This window comes from Squalius cephalus (assembly GCF_949319135.1).
Source record: "Squalius cephalus genome assembly, chromosome: 3".
Taxonomy (NCBI): Eukaryota; Metazoa; Chordata; class Actinopteri; order Cypriniformes; family Leuciscidae; genus Squalius; species Squalius cephalus.
This window is the reverse complement of record NC_137124.1, coordinates 57,887,896-57,903,919: the sequence shown is the minus strand read 5'-3', so window position 1 is coordinate 57,903,919 and position 16,024 is coordinate 57,887,896. Positions and strand designations below refer to the sequence as shown.

At 41.6% G+C, this 16,024-nt stretch overlaps 1 protein-coding gene across 1 annotated transcript in view; it reads right to left on the bottom strand.

Annotated features, from left to right (window-relative positions):
• Nucleotides 1-15,318, bottom strand: part of LOC307156279 (globoside alpha-1,3-N-acetylgalactosaminyltransferase 1-like) — a gene marked incomplete at its 5' end in the record, with an annotated part of 193,266 nt that extends 177,948 nt beyond the window's left edge. Inside the window, 3 exons of the mRNA XM_079867573.1 lie at nucleotides 8,461-8,508; nucleotides 14,269-14,548; nucleotides 15,216-15,318. Of these exons, the coding sequence (XP_079723699.1) occupies nucleotides 8,461-8,508; nucleotides 14,269-14,548; nucleotides 15,216-15,318 (431 nt within the window). The remainder of the gene's footprint in view (nucleotides 1-8,460; nucleotides 8,509-14,268; nucleotides 14,549-15,215) is intronic.
• Nucleotides 15,319-16,024: the final 706 nt, after the last annotated feature.

Sequence of the window (16,024 nt, the reverse complement as noted above, 5' to 3'; positions counted from 1 at the left end):
TGAAACGGCTGGTGCGGAGCTCCACCGGCTGCGGTATGATAGAGGAGTAAGGGGCTCACAGGGATTGGTTACTGGGTGGGGAAGCCATCACTATGATCCTCTGATCACCCATCCCTTATGGCACCCTAGGGTGGGGCGTGGTAATGGGGAATCCACCTTCGCAGACGAAGGCGAGTCTCGATCTCAATACCACGATAGTCATGTTCCCGTAATGAGAACTATCCACAAAAGCTGCTTCAGCATGCTGTAATCCCAAACACGTGATGCAACTAATGTGACCGTCAGAGGGGGACAGGGAACGATCGCATCCAGAAATGCACGGGTAGAATGATATCTTGAAAAAGACACAAACGCACCCGTGTTGCTCTTTCAGGAAATGGAAAACTCACCAGTGCCGGAACACACAGGGGAATGATCGCGGCAACACTGACAGCCTGTAACAGTGAAGCACTCACTCTCTTCGCCCTCAACCGGCCATCAGACAAACACAAACACAGAAATGTGATGCTGTTAAAACAGCAGTTGAGAGCACAGAAAGTTTGTGACCACCGCTGCACTCGTGCTGTAGAACCACCAGCACCGGTAGAGACTTCCTGAAGAAGCACCGACACACTCGCTCATTGTAATATAACAACACTCTTCAGAGACATCGACATGAAGACCGATCGGCTCCAAAGCGAAAGACAACTGGTGCGTGCATCCACTTCCGTATTTATACCCGCGGGCGAAGTGTGAGATGCAAATCCCAAACGCCAATGTGCATTGGCTCGTTTTAACAGTACTCGAAGATGACAGGCTCCCTAAGCGTGATACCAATCAGTCGACACGTTGATTACGTCGAACGTGAGTGACTGAAAGGGAACAGAGAAAATCATTCACTGCTCTTAACTAAATAACTTTTGTAGCTTTAATAAGGATTAATTTATATTTACTTTATAAATTATGCTGTGCAGAGTGTTTGATCGCTTTATTCAATTTCTGTATATTTCCTACCTGTTGGTGGTACGGGGGGTCATATTTAAGACATCAGTAGCTGTATTAGTATCAGTGATACTGGCTTTCATTCATAAAAAGATGTCATTAAACAAGTATTTAAAATATACTGTCTTTATTTAGTAATTTTATGTTGTTTCTACATTAATCTGGAGATTAAATGTGAAATTATTAAAGGGGTCATATAATGGTACATGCACTTTTACAAGTTGATTGTACTGAAATGTGTGTTGGCAGTGCCTGTACACAACCATCATAAAATGATAAAAATCCATCCAGTGTTTTTTTAAAAATCTTCTTATATATTCTTATTATATGTTTCCTCCTGTCTCAAATCAAGCTGTTCGATATTGTGACGTCACAATATCGACGCCCCTCCCACGATGGTTGATTGACAGCAGCATTTCAACACAGACCCGCCCTCGCGCCCAGACCCCCGACGCGCGTTCATTGTTGATAGCTGGAGTGCTGAGTAGAATGGCGTCTAACGATTGTGGTGTTCTTGGGTGTAATAACGAACACAGCAGTCATATTGATGATGTTTCTAAATCCGTACAGCTGAAGACGCAGTGGCTGAGTTTGTTTTCGAAGGGAATATTCCCCACGATCAACGTCAATGCTGTCATGTTTGCGCAAATCATTTCACCAGACTGCTTTACAAACGAGGGTCAGTATAAAGCTGGATTTGCTAAGAAGCTGCTCCTGAAAAAAGGATCAGTACCACAACTATTCGTGTTCCTGCTGAACCTCCAGAAGAACAAGTGAGTGTAACGTTTTATTGACCTTTATATTAATCTTTAATCTTTGCAAATAGCCTGCACGCTTCATGATGATTGTGGCTATTTTTACACTCAGGGTACATTATGGCATGTTTTCTATGTATGACGTTTTCAATATAATTCATAATCCCACGTTTATAATGAACAAAGCGTTATTGTGTTACAAACGGTGTACGCACAGAACAGAGGGGCGGGGTGAGCAAAGCTCATTATCATTTAAAGACGTATGCACTGAAACGGTGTGCTGAAATCAGAGCTGTTTTTGACCAGGTAAAATGAGTGTTTTCTTACAATACTAATGAGAATTTTTAATTAAAGTATATTACAAACTTTTAATTTAGACCCTAAAGAATCATATTAGCTTGTATAAAAAGGACATTATATGACCCCTTTAAATGATGAAATATAAGTCCAAACAAACGCTGACACGTGACAATAATACTATAAGACAATTACAAAGCATTATTTTTTTCTAGGAAATTTATATGAGAATTTTGAGTGAGGAAACCGACAGAAAGTGGCCACTCATTCAGTTTTCGAGATGCTAGGCCACACTTGAAGATTTCGAGACACTGTGTCCACAGAGGAAAAGTTTCCCATGGCTGAATGACGACGTTAGAATTTCAATTTGATCCAATTTTTGTAGTGAAGACATATTTGTAATACCTCTAGTTAGTCCCGGTTTCCAGAAAACGTTCAAACAATAAGCTGCAATTGGACACAATCCTACCTGCAATCTATTGAATGTGGCTTTAGACAGTTTGTTTGGTAGACATTTTATTTAAAGTTCCTGTCATGATAAAAACTATTTTAGTCTAAAAAAGTATTTGAGTCTGTAGCACCAAGTTTCATCCCAAAATTCCACTGTCCGCGAAGCCACTATTTTGTTCAATGTAATAAATGCTACGTGGGATCTTTATTTCTCAGCTCTGGAAGGCTCTAGAGACATGAGTGCAAGATTGGAGGCTCTAGAGCAGGGCTATTCAATTGGCGGTCCACCAATCATCTCCATCCGCCCGACGGCACCAACCTCCCTCCTCCTCTTTTCCTGGCGGTGTGGCTAATTTAGTTTGATACTCGCTCCGATTGACCTGAGAAACGTTTTACGTGCGAATATTTTAGCAGTTATTTATGTCGAATGAACCAGCGATACCAATCATTCGTGAATTAATCATTATTTTGGTTCGATTCTTTCTAAATGCACTCGGATTCATTCGGACCGCTCCGTCACTGAATCATCTGAAGCGGTTTCTCGGTCAGTAGGCTACAGTAACAACAAATAGCGCTGTTTTCAGTTGTTTCACTAGTTGTTTCAACACAGCCCAGCATGGAGTTGGGTTTACTCCCGGTCACTATTATTAAACAGCGTTGCGACAACCAGTGGGAAGCGTTTCAGTTCGACAGAAACCTATCTGTTACAAACCACAAATCACTCGATGATTTAACTAGTATTAAATCGGATGAAACAGCCTCAACATTCCCAACAAGACTGATGAGGAAAACAGGAGAAACATTGTGGCATGAACGAAATTAGAAGACTTTAAATCCCGTAACCACCTTTACAAACATTTACCATGAATGTACTGTAGTAATTTACCATGGGTTGGCCAGAAATGTGCAATATTTATATTGAATACTATGTAGTAATAAATAAATATAGAATAAATAAGTAAAAAAAAAAATATTTTTTACTACTATGTAGTAAAAAATAAATAAATAAACGTCAACTCGACGTTGCGTCAGACTCGCACCCTCTGAGGGGGGTTCAAAAACAGTCAATTCGGTTGTTTCCTGCCAGGATGTTTCAGGACACCGAAGGGGCTGTTACATTAACACCAGAGGCCAGTGTCGAGAGACTGGTACCCTTAGTAGATTTTCTAACAGAGTGGAAGAATCTGATGAATATATGAAGAGTTCAGATGCAAAAGCCTCTAAGTGCCATCTGAAATTTTCTTCTAGAATGATCATTTTTATCAAGCTCGTATATTTAAGTTCAGTAATTTCACTTAAATAGCAATGAAAATAACCTATTAATAGTCATTTAAGTGAAATTACTGAACTTAAATATACGAGCTTGATAAAAATGATCATTCTAGAAGAAAATTTCAGATGGCACTTAGAGGCATTTGCATCTGAACTCTTCATATCTCCTTGGGTCCTGTAGATAATAGAGAAAGGTTACCTCAGAAAGGTTTGGTTCTCCTCCACCTCGTTACAACGGGGTGCTACCCACGTTAGTTCATCCCGAGCAGGCTCTGGTAATGGAGCAAGAAGTAGAATCTCTATTAGCGAAGGGAGCTATAGAGCAGGTGTACTTGCCTGACAGAGAATCAGGGTTTTACAGCCATTACTTTATTTTTCCAAAAAAGAATGGGGGGTTGCGTCCCATTTTAGATCTTCGTGTGTTGAATCGTGCAGTCATGAAACTCAAGTTCAAGATGCTTACACTCAAACAGATCATGACTCAAATCAGATCCGAGGACTGGTTTGTCATAATAGATTTAAAAGACGCTTACTTCCATATCTCCATCCTCTCTCAACACAGGAAGTTCCTGAGGTTTTCTTTTGGGGGCAAAGAATACCAATATCGGGTGCTTCCATTCGGTCTAGCTCTATCACCCCGCACGTTCACGAAGTGCGTAGATGCAGCTCTGGCCCCGCTCAGGCTGCAGGGCATACGCATTCTGAACTACATCGACGACTGGCTGATTCTAGCGGAATCAGAGCAGTTAGCGGTTCAGCATCGAGATGTCGTCCTCGCTCACATGAAGAATTTGGGGTTGAGACTCAATGCCAAGAAGAGTGTGCTTTCTCCACTACAGAGAACCACTTTCCTTGGTGTGGTATGGGATTCAGTCACGATGCAAGCCAATCTATTGCCCGTTCGTGTAGCTGCTATCCTCACAGCCATGAAAGAGTTGAAGCTAGGCCAGTCACGCACTGTGAAAAACTGTTGAGCCTCTGGAGATCCCGATCAAGAGAGACCTTCTGTCTCAGGCAGGGGGCACAATATTTCACCCCCGACCAGAGATTTGGAAACTATGGGTTTGGCCTCTGAGGGGGCCCAACTTATAGAGAGTGGTCTCTCAACTGAGGTTGTTGAGACAATTCTTAACTCCAGAGCTCCAGCTACGAGGAAATTATATGCACTAAAGTGGAAAGTGTTCACTTCTTGGTGTCACCAGCGTCAGTGGGATCCAGTTAACTGCTCAGTTAGTACAGTACTTGAGTTTCTCCAAGATCACTTTGCATCAGGTTTATGTCCTTCTACCTTAAAGGTTTACGTGGCGGCCATTGCAGTCTTCCACGCCCCGATCGTTGGTATATCATTCGTGGCACCTTGAGGCACAACTCGCCTGCAACTAGGGTACCGGCTTGGGACCTGGCAATAGTTCTGGAAGGCCATTCAGGGGCTCCCTTCGAGCCCCTAGAGTCAGTTTCAGAAAAATTTCTGACATTCAAGACTATATTTCTTCTAGCGATTTCATCCCTCAAAAGAGTCGGAGACCTTCAGGCCCTTTCGGTTTCTCCCACCTGCCTTGAATTTGCACCCGGGATGGTCAAGGCATTCTTATACCCTAAACAGGGATACGTCCCTAAGGTGCCAACCAATATTCCAAAGCCTATTGTGCTGCAGGCTTTCTGTCCTCCTCCTTTTACATCTTCGGACCAGGAAAAACTGAATCTCTTGTGTCCAGTGCGAGCATTGGACACTTATGTCCAGAGGGCTGCCCCGTGGAGAAAATCTGATCAGTTATTTGTCTGCTTTGGATCACCTCAGAAAGGTTTTTCAGCCTCTAAGCAAACAATCAGTAAGTGGATAGTTGAGGCTATCTCTCTTGCCTATGAGTCCTCTGGCCAGCCGTGCCCTTTGGTGGTCAGAGCTCATTCTACTAGGGGTATGGCGGCCTCTAAAGCCTTATTATCTGGGGTTTCCCTTCAGGAGGTTTGTGATGCGGCAGGTTGGTCCTCGCTCACATTCATGAGGTTTTATAGCCTGGACCTGGTTGCTGCCCCAGGTTCTCAGGTGCTTAATACTTAGGTTGCCGACAGTTTTAATTACAGGCAATTGTAAGTCTGACGTGTTGGGTATTCTCGTTCCCAAAGCGTTGTTGATGCATTGCGAGTTCCCTTGAAAGGGAATGTCTCAGGTTACAACTGTAACCCTAGTTCCCTGAGAAGGGAACGAGACGATGCGTCACCCTGCCATACTTCCTGCATCCCTGTGATTGATTTTGCTTCGGCTCTAGAAGCTAGCGCCAGTTGCACCGGATGTGCTTTTATCCTTTCCTGGTCATGACGTCACCCGCCCGTGACACTCATTCTTCCTATTGGACTTGTTGACATACGTGCTTCTGACGTAATCACACGGAGGCGTTCCCAAAGCGGCGTTGACGAATCGTCTCGTTCCCTTCTCAAGGAACTAGGGTTACAGTCGTAACCTGAGACGTTTCTCACCAAGACACCTGCCCTGTTCTCTTCATACCACAACTCAATTAGTCTCCTGTGACCGTTGTTCTGTCTAATCCTGGCCTGTCCCTGCTCTCTGGGTTGTATAGCAGGCTCATAATTATATGGCTGAGGTCCGTCATACGAGTAAACATTTGCAATTTCCTCAGCATCCGAACTGTCATTGAGATCCATTGCTTTCATTGTTTAAATTGGCCGCACTCCCTCCTGTTACGTCATTTCTGATTTTGGCGATTTTCAGAATTTTAGAATCTAGTTCCTACATTATTTTTCTATACATTGAGTCACTGGGTACTCTAACCTGCAAAATGCCCTTTCATATTATTTTTAATATGGCAATATAAATACTGCCGCTTTCTTAAGGTCTTATTATCACTTTATTAAAATTAAGAAAAAGAGACAGACAAATGTTTACTTTCACGAGCCGTTACATATTTTGAATTTGCAGCAGGAATCCCTTAAGTGAGAACGAGAAGTTTAAAGCTTACAGGCTTCCGTATGTCCACTGCCCACAGTGTCTTCTGGTATTTTTAATGGTTCGATTCTCTCAAGTCTGCGGCTGCATCCGAAAACTGATAAATGCTAAGGTCGGAAGTCATCAAGGCACGTCCGAATGCAATGCTAGTTTCACTTCCTGTCCTATATTCTTCTAGAAGCACATTTGTGAGGTTGGGCACTGATGTTAGACGAGAAGGCCTGGCTCGCATTCTCCGCTCTAATTCATCCCAAATGTGTTCTATCGGGTTGAGGTCAGGCCAGTCAAGTTCCTTCACACGAAACCAGTGCACAAAGCAAGGACCATAAAGACAAGAATGAGTCATGTCTTTATGGACCTTGCTTTGTGCACTGGTGCATAGTCATGTTGGAACAGGAACATCCCCAAACTGTTCCCACTATGTTGACAGCATGAAATTGTCCAAAATGTCTTGGTATGCTAAAGCATTAAGAGTTCCTTTCACTGGAACTAAAGGGCAAAGCCCAACCCCTGAAAAACAACCCCACACCATAATCACTGACGACCAAACTTTACACTAGGCTCAATGCAGTCAGGAAAGTACTGTTCTGGCAACCGCCAAACCCAGACTCGTCCATCGGATTGCGAGACAGAGAAGTGTGATTCGTCACTCCAGAGAACACATCTCCACTGCTCTAGAGTCCAGTGGCGGCATGCTTTACACCACTGCATCCAACGCTTTGCATTGCACTTGGTGATGCAGCTGCTCGGCCATGGAAACCCATTGCGTGAAGCTCTCTATGCACTGTTCTTGAGCTAATCTGAAGGCCACATGAAGTTTGGAGGTCTGTACCTATTGACTCTGCAGAAAGTTGGTGACGTCTGTGTGCCTCAGCATGCGCTGACCACACTCTGTGATTTTACATGGCTTAGTTGCTGTTGTTCCCAATTGCTTCCACTTTGTCATAATACCACTAACAGTTGAACGTGGAATATTCAGTAGTGAGGAAATTTCACAAATGGACTTATTGCAAAGGTGGCATCTATCACGGTACCACGCTTGAATTCACCGACTCATTCTTTCACAAATGTTTGTAGAAGCAGTCTGCATGCCTAGGTGCTTGATTTTATACACCTGAGGCCATAGAAGTGATTGGAACACCTGAATTCAATGATTTGGAGGGGTGTCCCAATACTTTTGGCAATATAGTGTATCTTTATGCTATGAAAGATTCGTAAATAGTTAACGTTTTGTAACTGAAAAAACGTAATAATGCTACGTATGTTGCAGATACGTCCATATTATAAATTTCAGCATCTATCCAAACGTACAAAAAAGTAAGTTTTATGTCTTTGAAAATTACGGATTATTACCTACGTTTTAACAATGAAACCAGGCTGGTAGTGCACGTGCATAACGTGCATAATTTGTAAAGTAATGGTCGAAGAGGAGAAGAGGCAGACAGATTGAGTGTAACTTGTAAAAGTGTATTTAAAATCTTTAAAGAGGAAGAATAAATACTTATCTGGTCTGCATCCTAAACTGAACAATTTTGGGTGAATGACATTTGTTTGGTCAGGTTTTATGTTAGAGTTAAAACTGTATGACGTTGGACAAAGATTCTTCCATGATATGTGTGTGTGTGTGTGTGTGTGTTTGTGTGCGTGTGTGCGTGTGGAGAAGACGTGCATGACAAGAGAACTAAGATGAACTTAGACTTAAGACTTTTTCCCGGTTTTCCCGGGTTTTTTTTTTGTACTTACCCATGTGGTGATTGCAACAGATCATTTTCCTGGTGCTCTTTTTTTTGTCTAAGAAATAGGAGATAAAGCAGTGAATTTTTGTGTTCTGTAATATAACTTTTGTTGTGTTTTTATTAGCATGTGGATGCATGTGCAGTCTTACTGCACAGTATACATCATTAGCAACTGCAATAATGCATGCATTTGCCAGGTAGAAGAACATGTGTGATGGAGCTACTAACACATTACAACTAACATGTAACTTACCTTAATAACTGTGGGGAGTGGTAAACCTCTAATGGTCCAAATAACCAGTGTTGGGCAGTAGCGTCTCTACAAGTGACGCTACTAGTTTAACTACATTTCTCAGTGAGGTACGCATATACAGTATATACACATACATGTACACACATATATATGCTCGCGATGTTTTCAGCCTACTGTATATGGACATGAATGCATGAACTTCATCTACACAGCTGCTTTGAGAGTCACTTCAGGAGCATTTTAGCTTGATTTGAGAAAAACTATTGTCATATCATAAAAACACAGAGAGACTCAAATGTCTACACGGCAACCCGTAAAAATAAAAGTTTAGTTTAACCTTTGGAGAAAGCTTTGCTTAAATCATTACATTTTAATTAAACCATTTAAATAGAATCAAGAAAACTAAAAAAAAAATGTTTTTTAATAAATTATTGTTAAATTGTTTAAGTTTCATGATTTCAATTAATTAGACATGCTTTTTGATTTCTAAATTTTAATCTAACCATTAAAATGGGAGTTCAAAAAAATAAAATAAAAAATAAAACTGATTTCATAGCCCCTACAACTAGCTTTTTGGTGCATTACCACCACCTTCTGCTCCGGACGGTGACATCACGTACCAATCTCAATCCTTGGGCTGACACATGAGAAATTTACTTAATGGAAAGATGCACACACTCTCGACACCTGGTTTTGTTATAGTTTATAGTTTGTTTGTTATATGGTTTTATATAGTTATGTTTTTTTTTTTTTTTTAAATGTTGTTGCCAGTTGTTTGGAACAGTTGTTGAGTAAAAAATTGGACTGAGAAATTATGCCTGCCTATCTGTTTGACTGACAGTTTTATTTATCACTGAGATAGCGTTGACTTGGAATGAATTTGGTTCAATATAAAAACGAAATTTTAAAAAATAGCTTAGATGTAGTAAACTACTTTTGCCATAATGCTGTAGCTTAGCTCACTACATTTTCCGAGTATCTTGCCCAACACTGCAAATAACATGATCAAACAATAATTAAGATATACACTTGTGCGTGTACATGTGTATTTGTATGTTTAGAGAGTAGAGAGTTTAAACTGATTAAACTGATACTTAGCTATATTTGTTTATATTAATTGTTTTTAGCATAAAAAAAGAAAATATTTCAAATAAACTATTCTTGGGTTTACGTCTGAGGAATATAAATGGAATAGTGTTAAATACAACTTTAGACATAAGTATATGATTCTAAATGTTTAAATTCCAAGTCAAGCATGATTTCCGTCTTTTTTAAATAACATTCATTATGTCAGCATGACATAGAAGGAAAGCAAGTTTCATATTCTAAGATCTTGGACCAGGAAAGAATGCAGGTTATCAATGTCCATTACTATTTAATTTGAACCTTTTTTTTTTATTTTGTATAATTCTAAAACATTTGTTTCTACTGTTTGTGAACAATTTTTAAAGATCAGGTGTCTTAATATGCATACCACTTGGTCCACATAAAATGTAAATCTATGATTTTTTCACCTTTCCTCTCATCCTCTTTGCTAAGCCTGCTGTTACTCGTCGTTTTCGGTAGGGCATTCAGCATTTCAGCTCCTAAGCTTTGGAACAAACTCCCACAACACCTCCGGGCTGTGTCCTCCCTCCAGACCTTTAAACTGATCTCAAAACTCATTTATTTACACTATGCTCTGTTAACTAATTGTATACTTAGGTTTTATTTTATTTGTAACATGATCACTGTGTCTGCCTGTTTCATGTTGTTATATCCTGATTGTATATTTGTAACTGTCACTATTATGTAAAGTGTCCTTGGGTTCTTAAAAGGCGCTATATAAATAAAAAGTATTATTATTATTATTACTCGATGATCTCAAGTTTGGTATGGAGTACTACAAGGCTTAGTTCTAAAACTGTTGCTTATACATGCAATTTTTTGAAGATATCAGTAGGAAACATGGAGTTAGTTTTCACTGTTATGCTGATGTAAAATTTGTAAGACCGCATTTTCCATCTTAAAAATATCTCTATACTCTCAGTGTCAAATGCAGAAAAGTTAATTCATGCATTCATGACCCCCAAGGCTAGATTACTGTAATGCCTTACTGGTCATTAGTAATCAAGCAAAAGTGTCCAATAACAGGAAAGAAGCAGAGATAAAATACGTAGTATAAAATGAAGTTTTTTTAATCACTTGGCCATGCTGACAGTAAGTTTGAACTTGCACTAGGCCTATAGTGTAGGCCATGTGCATAAATGTATGGTTCTAAATGCACTTTTGTATGTGTAAGTGTGTGATTTGAGCGTGTTTCAGTGAGTGCATTAAGAGTGGCAGTACTTACTTAAGGCAGGATCTGTGCTGTTTATATCTGAAACATATATATCATTATAATGCTGAAATACTGCATGGTCACAATACATTCCCCTAATTCAGAAAAAAGGGATGACGGTGGGTGAGCTTGCGCAAAACAAAACACAATTCCGAAAACAAAACAACAAATTCATAAACGAAATGACTTGCAATCAAGACTTCAGAAAGTAACATAGGCCTACAGCAGATCTGCGACAGGAGAGAGTCGATTTGCGTGTGCATAGAGCTGTCTATTTAACCAGCTAATTTAATGCGATTATTATGGAGAAAAAAAACAACTTTTTATATCAAAATCTTCCTACCATCTGGTTTGGTCAGAGAAAATTTTAAAAGAACACGATCAGGTAAAGTGGGAGAGTGGCGTGTAGAGTTAGAACAGCAGATTCTGCTGGCTATTCTCTGAGAAAACAAAGGAAAATAACATTTGAACTCTCTTGCTATATTACTCGAATGTCCACATTCGAGACACGATCACACTTGAGTTTACCACCTCCCAATTTACACATCATTCCCTTCACCCATCCCTACCTGAATTCACCCAAAAATCTATATGGTTTAATATGAACAATTATCATACAGTATTATACATGTTTGGTATCATTTGAAAGGTAATAATGCATTTAAGAGTTTAGAGATAATTCGCACACAGAGGAGGGTATGTCTTCCAGGCAAATGACATCCTATTCTCAAAGGTTTAAACTCAATGCAAATTCTGCCCCCAGTAGCCTAAGTCTGGGATGGTGATCAATGCAAATTTCCATTGTTAGCATATGTTTCCATGTGAAAGAACTTTCTGTCTATATAATGAAATGCAACGAGAGACTCGTTTCTGACAAAAATTCGTTGGGCGATTCTGTAACCCAGATCAGATCATGTATTTTATAATGTCAAGGTATTGCATCTTCTCTCTTTATTCCAGAGCATTTGATGTTTTAACATTGAACTGATTATGAAATTGGCATGATACATTTACCTGACATAATAAATTGTAAACATTTTATTTTATTCTAATCGACTATGACATTATTTTCAGTAAAGATTTTAAAAGAATAGTCAAACATTCGCTCACATTTAATGATGCACAGATACCATTAAAACCTTTTCATTTATGGAGTCAGATGAAATAACGAGTTAATACATATGAAAAAATATCTTTAATTTAATCAAATTACTTTGCCACGAGGAAAGACAGTAACGCGCAGAGACCTTCACCCGCTGATCGGATGCCTCCTTTGGGTCGATTGGGCCGGGCTTACACCCACCACTAAACTTTGACTATAGGCATGTTGCATATTAATTGTTCTAGGAACCTCAAAGCATATTTGAATTTTTGTGTAATTTGTGCTACTCCATAATGATGTTTGTAGCTTTAGTAGGGCCCAAACATAAATTTAAGCCTAGGGGCCCCAGCCCCCTAAGTCCTGCCCTGAGTACAACCATTTTGCTTTGGCTTAGTTTGGAACTATATTTTCGTTGCGAAATTTTGGACAAATTGTAATTCACAATATTAACTTCTTGTGTATTTATCTGTATAAAACTAATATCACATGTTGAAAAAACAGCACTCTTGCTTGTGTGCTTAACTATAGCCTATGAATATTATATAAGACAAAAGCTCATGCAATTTTATATCTGGAATTTTAGGGACATTACTGCATTCTAATAGTGTTTTTGTTTGTTTTTTGCATAGTGAGTGACATTCTCGATTATGTCAGTTCGCAGCCTCGCACATCATAAAAAAAAAAAACAACAATAATTATCGTAGACGATTCAGCTCTAATATTTACACATGTACACGCGAATCGACTTCCTCCTGCTGTACATTCTGCACATCTTGATTGACAGATGTCTCGTCCAATCAGCGGTCAGTATTCCATTCGCCATATATACCTACCTTTTCCGTTTTGTCTGACTTGTCTTTGTGTTTTCTGACTTGCTAATTTGTTTTCAGATTTGTCGTTGTGTTTTCTGATTTGTTATTTAGTTTTCAGATTTGTCATTGCGTTTTCTGATTTGTTATTTTGTTTTCAAAACTTCGTTCAAACACGCCTCCACAAATCTACATCAGTATGTGGGGCATAGTTTCATAACTGGACATAACTTTTTTTTGTAAAAAAAAAATCACACGACGGCGGATGTGTCGGGTTCTGCAGTTTCTCTCCACCAAGTGCGCTGATCAAAAGCACAATGGGAAACGACTTGCTGACGACATAGCTTAATGCTCATTGGTTTAAACAACCGTGATGTATTGTTCTCTTTTAAAATGTTTGATTTTAAAACTCTGATTTCATGTTTTATGTGTATAAATTTTGAGCGAATATTCCCAAACTTTCTGACAGTGTGATCTCTATATGGGTAATGTGATGTATGTCATTTTATAAAAAAAATATTAACATATGTCTGTATTAAAGTAAAAATGATTGATAAACACGTATTTGGAATGGAATTAAATAACAAGTACTTGGGTGTCTTGCTCATTATATTTATTTTCATATAAAAGCAACAGAACGTCTCTCGGTTATGTATATAACCCTCGTTCCCTGAGTAGGGAAAGGAGATGTTACGTCAGTGACTGACGAAATTGGGGGTTTCGCTTAGAAGTCTATCTAAGCCTATCACCTTCGAGTTCTACAAAACGAGCTAATGGCATGGGAGATGCCATGGGTCTGTGGAATTTGCATGGCGCAACTCCGCCCCACCACGTGGGTATAAAGGAGGAGCGCTGGCAATCTCGCATTATGTTTCCTTCCTGAGGTGCCGAGACTGAACTCCAGGCTGTTTCAGCGGTACAGCGGTTGTGGACGTAATGTCTCTGTTCCCTACTCAGGGTACAAGGGTTACATACGTAACCGAGACGTTCCCTTTCGTACGGTCACTATGAGTTACGTCAGTGACTGACGAAATTGGGGGTCCCAGTATAATCACACCTCATCCAGTGCCCTGCGCAAGACTGACCTCCCTGTCGTGGGACTAGCACGGACGAAGGGCTAGGCTTAACGCAAGAATACCAAGGTACACTGGGTAACATATCCCAGGAGGAATATGTAACAAAATCCAGCCCGCAGGGTGGAATGTTTCAACCTCGAGAGAGAGGGCAAGACACAAGTTCGGTGGAGACTTTCCGTGGAAATACACGTGGGAGTCACCCAACAGGGGAACCATGCACATGGAACACCTAGCCAATCACGAGGGCTGACCAACCGGGCATGCACTCTGGTGACGGCATTATCAGTGTAGGAGGAACTCAGGGTCTTAGGAAGAAGAACAGCAAGCGATGACACCGTGCGGGTCCTATTACCGGCCAATGGGGGCGAGTACCTGGGAGGACACTGGCTCCACTCAGAGAATATAGAATCTTGCGAATGTGTTGGGTGTCGCCCAGCTCTGCAGATGTCTGTCAGTGAGGCACCATGCGCTAGAGCCCAAGAGGAAGCCTGGTGGAGTGTGCCTTCACACCAAGGGGGCATGGTCTGCCCTGCGTCTGGAAAGCCAATACAATGGCATCCACTATCCAGTGAGACAACCTTTGCTTGGAGAGAGCCTTTCCCTTCAGCTTCCCACCATAACAGACAAAGAGCTGGTCTGAGGTCCTGAAACACTGCATTCTGTCTATGTAAGCACAGAGGGCGCGTACTGGACAGAGCAGTGCCAAGGCTGGGTCTGCCTCCTCCGAGAGCAGCGCTTGCAGGTTCAACACCTGATCTCTGAAAGGAGTGGTGGGAACCTTGGGCACGTATTCAGGCTGGGGTCTTAGGATCAAGTGAGAGTTAGCCGGCCAGAATTCCAAACCTGGTCTCAAGAGTGAGCTAGGATCAGCCAGTCGTGGAGATAGTTCAGGATGCAAACCCTGTGTTGCCAACTTGGCACAAGGGCTGCCTCGACGACTTACGTGAAGAAGCGAGGGGACAGGGCTAACCCAAATGGGAGAACCGCGTACTGATATGCCTGCCCCTCGAAAGCAAACCGTAGAAACAGTCTGTGTCGAGGAAGAATGGAGACTTGAAAGTTGGTGTCCTTCAGGTCGATCTCTGCAAACCAATCCAACAGACAAATGCATTTGAAAATGCGTTTCGCTGTCAACATCTTGAACAGAAGCCTGTGAAGGGATCGGTTCAAGATGCGCAGGTCCAGGACTGGTCGTAACCCACCGCTTTTCTTGGGTTCAATGAAGTAGAGGCTGTAGAAGCCGGACTTCATCTTGGCTGGAGGGAAGGCCTCGATCACACCCTTCACCAGTAAGGTGGTGACCATCCGCACGCATGACAGGGGCAAAGCCACCTACCATGGTATAGCGGACTTCCCTGGAAGCGGGGAGGAGACCGTGCGAACTGAATCGCACAGCCGAACCTGGTCGTTCGCGCAAGCCAGCGGAACAGGCTGGGAAGCCAAGCTCTCAAGAAATGAACCAGCAGTGTCAAGGAACTACAGGCGTTCCCACGATGGGGCAGCGAAGCGGAACAACGAGCCCAGACATGGGGATGCATAGTGTCCCGGAGTAGGGGCGTGGTCAAGTTCCGGACGGCTGGCCGTAGGTGCAGAAGGGCCTCAGTCTGCTTCTGGACGGACGAAAACTGTTGGGCTTTGTAGGGAGGCAACGCAGTTGGATGCTCATTTCCAGAGGAATCAAGCCTGCCTTGTGATGCTGTGAGTGACATGACATCATCCGCCAGAGCCCCGAATGAAAACACTGGGTCCCCGAGAGGAACCAGGCTCACACGGAAGCTCCACGGCTTGCCCTAGCCACCAGCCAAAGTATTCCCTCTCGAGGAAGAGATAGATTGGGGTGTGGCAGAGGGGACTCTACCCACACGGAGATCATTGAGTCTCGATCTAAACATCACGATGGTCATGTTCCCGCAATAAAAACATGACTCATCCACGAGCGCTGCTGGGCGTGATTAAGCCCAACACGTCAAACAGCTCTTGTGACCGTTAGGCCCCTTTTCTATCTAGACAC